This window comes from Drosophila miranda (assembly GCF_003369915.1).
Source record: "Drosophila miranda strain MSH22 chromosome Y unlocalized genomic scaffold, D.miranda_PacBio2.1 Contig_Y2_pilon, whole genome shotgun sequence".
Classification (NCBI taxonomy): domain Eukaryota; kingdom Metazoa; phylum Arthropoda; class Insecta; order Diptera; family Drosophilidae; genus Drosophila; species Drosophila miranda.
In genome coordinates, this window is record NW_022881614.1 from 15,385,056 (window position 1) to 15,387,561 (window position 2,506).

General features: G+C 47.1%; 1 protein-coding gene across 1 annotated transcript; it reads left to right on the forward strand.

The window, feature by feature from the left end:
- The first annotated feature begins 1,008 nt into the window (after positions 1 to 1,008).
- On the forward strand, positions 1,009 to 2,432 carry LOC117193592 (leucine-rich repeat-containing protein 34-like). Its single transcript, XM_033398330.1, has 2 exons — positions 1,009 to 1,498; positions 1,553 to 2,432. The coding sequence occupies exons 1-2, from the start codon at positions 1,084 to 1,086 to the stop codon at positions 2,281 to 2,283; spliced, it is 1,146 nt and encodes a 381-aa protein (XP_033254221.1). The 5' UTR covers positions 1,009 to 1,083; the 3' UTR covers positions 2,284 to 2,432.
- The last annotated feature ends 74 nt before the right edge of the window (positions 2,433 to 2,506 follow it).

Here is a 2,506-nt window from a genome sequence, read left to right on the forward strand (position 1 = left end):
GCCACGGGAGTGCCGAGGTGAAACGGACAAGTGGAATGTCTGAATCGGACGATCATCTCGTTGTTAACGAAATTGTGTGCGGAAGATGGCATGGTATAAGAATGTCGGTAGAGTACAGCAATTAATTCGTCACCCCCGAGAAGTACGAAAGTGTCGCCATTTAAGATCCTGACAGGCATCGATATGAGAATAGGGTATGATATAGAGTTGAAGGACATGTTGGAAGAAGAGTTGCTAGCCGAGCTACAGAGTGAAAAGGAAGAGATACGAAAGACAGTGAAAGGAAACATAGCTAAAATGCAAGAAGAAAATAGTAGAACGTATAACAGGAAGAGGAGAGAAGAGCGCGAGTATGAGGTGGATGAATTAGTGGCCATCAAAAGAACGCAGTTTGGAGCGGGCTTAAAGTTAAAGAAAAAATATTTAGGACCTTATAAAATAGTCCGCAAATTGAGGCATGGTAGATATTTAGTCGAAAAAGTGGGAGAGGAAGAGGGACCTAACCGGACTAACACAGTGGCAGAGCACATGAAAAAGTGGTATCCATCATTCGGGACGAATGAGGATGTCGGATGGCCGAATGTAGGAAAGGCAGTAACGGGAGTACCATTAACATATAGAGAGGAAATAATCGAATAGAAACGAGGATCGAGTGAAGAGTTTGAGCTACGAGAGAGAGAGGTTGTGTTCTGTGTGCGCGGCTTAAATAAAAGCGAGAGAAGAGAAAATTATAAAAACTGTGTAAATTAAATATAAGACGAATGAACGAAATAAAGTTATGATTTCTTAATGAATCCGCCGACAACAATTATTGCGAGAAAGTAGCCTCAAATTCGATACCACCGGGAGGATTATACGCGCATTTGTACATACATATAAGTCCCCCCACATGTATGTATGTATATAGGTTACGGTGTGGTATAGTGGATTTTACTCCACTTGGATGGAACTGCTTCACCCAACACCTAAGTTTACCTCAAACTATCGAAACTCCATTACACCCAAGTACAAATTGTCATTACAAATTCAACAATAGCTAGTTTTTTTTCCATTTACATTACATATTAACGGACCAGCTGGACCATGATGTGCGACGTAGGATTGCCGTGCGTATATTATCCGGGTCAGTGCACGGCTCCGGTCACCGTGAAGCCGCGCTTGTTCACGATCGTGCTGCTCCATTGCTGGCAGCGGGAGTACGACAAGCGACCGTACAAGAAGTTCCAGTTCCGGAGACTGGACTTTGAGGAGCGTATTGGTCGGAAATATCATTGTATTCGTGCCTTTCGCATCATCGTGAACTTTCTGTTGCGCCGATCCCTGCTGGAGGTGTCCATCTGGAGCGTGGTGGTTAGCCACTGGGATGCAAAACTGCTGCAGGAGTTTGCCCTCTCGCTGATTCGCGTGTGGAAGATCGAGCTGAAGCTCATGCAGCTGCCAACCGAGTTCTTTGTGATGTTGCGCCTCAATGCGGCAAAGATGGAGGTCGTCGAGCTCAGTAAGAAGGGTCTGCCGGAGTCCCAGGTCCAGTAAGTCACCGTCTCACCAACAGGCACGCCCCTCAGCGATCAGAATGTTCGTATGCTGCGAGAATTCTTGCTGGTCAACAAGACCCTGCGCACCCTCAACGTGTCCCACTGCAGTCTTACCCAGTACAACTTCGCCCTGATAGCTGATGGCGTCCACAAGTCGGGTGTGCGCAGCCTGAATGCCAGCCGCCTCCTGGGCCTCAAGCTCAGCCTGGACACAGCCTCAATAATTGGCTCTCTTCTGATGCAGAACCACCTAGTTGTGCTCACGCTGCAGCACTGCGAGTTCACGGCCCAGGACATGCAGCCCATCTCCGAGTATCTGTACAGAAGCAAGTGCGCATTGCGCGAGCTCAATCTGGCCTGCAATCTGATTGCCGCCGATGACACCCTTTTCCTAATGCGAGGCATAGCGCAGGGTAGCGGCCTGGAGCTGCTGGACATTAGCTGCAACAGTATTGGCACCCATGGCGGTGAATGGATCGCCATGTATCTAAGCTCTTGCCGTATGCTGCAGCACTTGTATCTAAACTACAACGACATTGGAGAGTCCGGCCTCAATCTCATTCTGCTCACCATCAAGAAGGAGTCAAAGATGAAGCGCCTGAATCTCTATGGAAACAGTTTCGATGCTCGCTCGGCCATGATCGTGCGGCGATTACTGGACGCAGAGGTGCTGTTCCACGAGGTAATCGATATAAGTTATACCTACGATGAGGCCCTGCAAGACTATCGCATTGTGCCCTGGCGTTGACAGGAGAAAGGATAGTATTTGCCTTAAAAATGTTGTGTTAAAATTATTCAAATGAAAAGAATCGAAGAATACTTGAATTATGAAAACGATTACAGGGTACAGCCGTAGCCTTCCGCATGAGCTTTTGATTGGCAAAGTTACCTACCAATTAGATGATTACTACTAGTACTGCCAGTTTTGTTTCCATTTCCATCCGTTATCATCATTCTTCTTGCTCATCTCT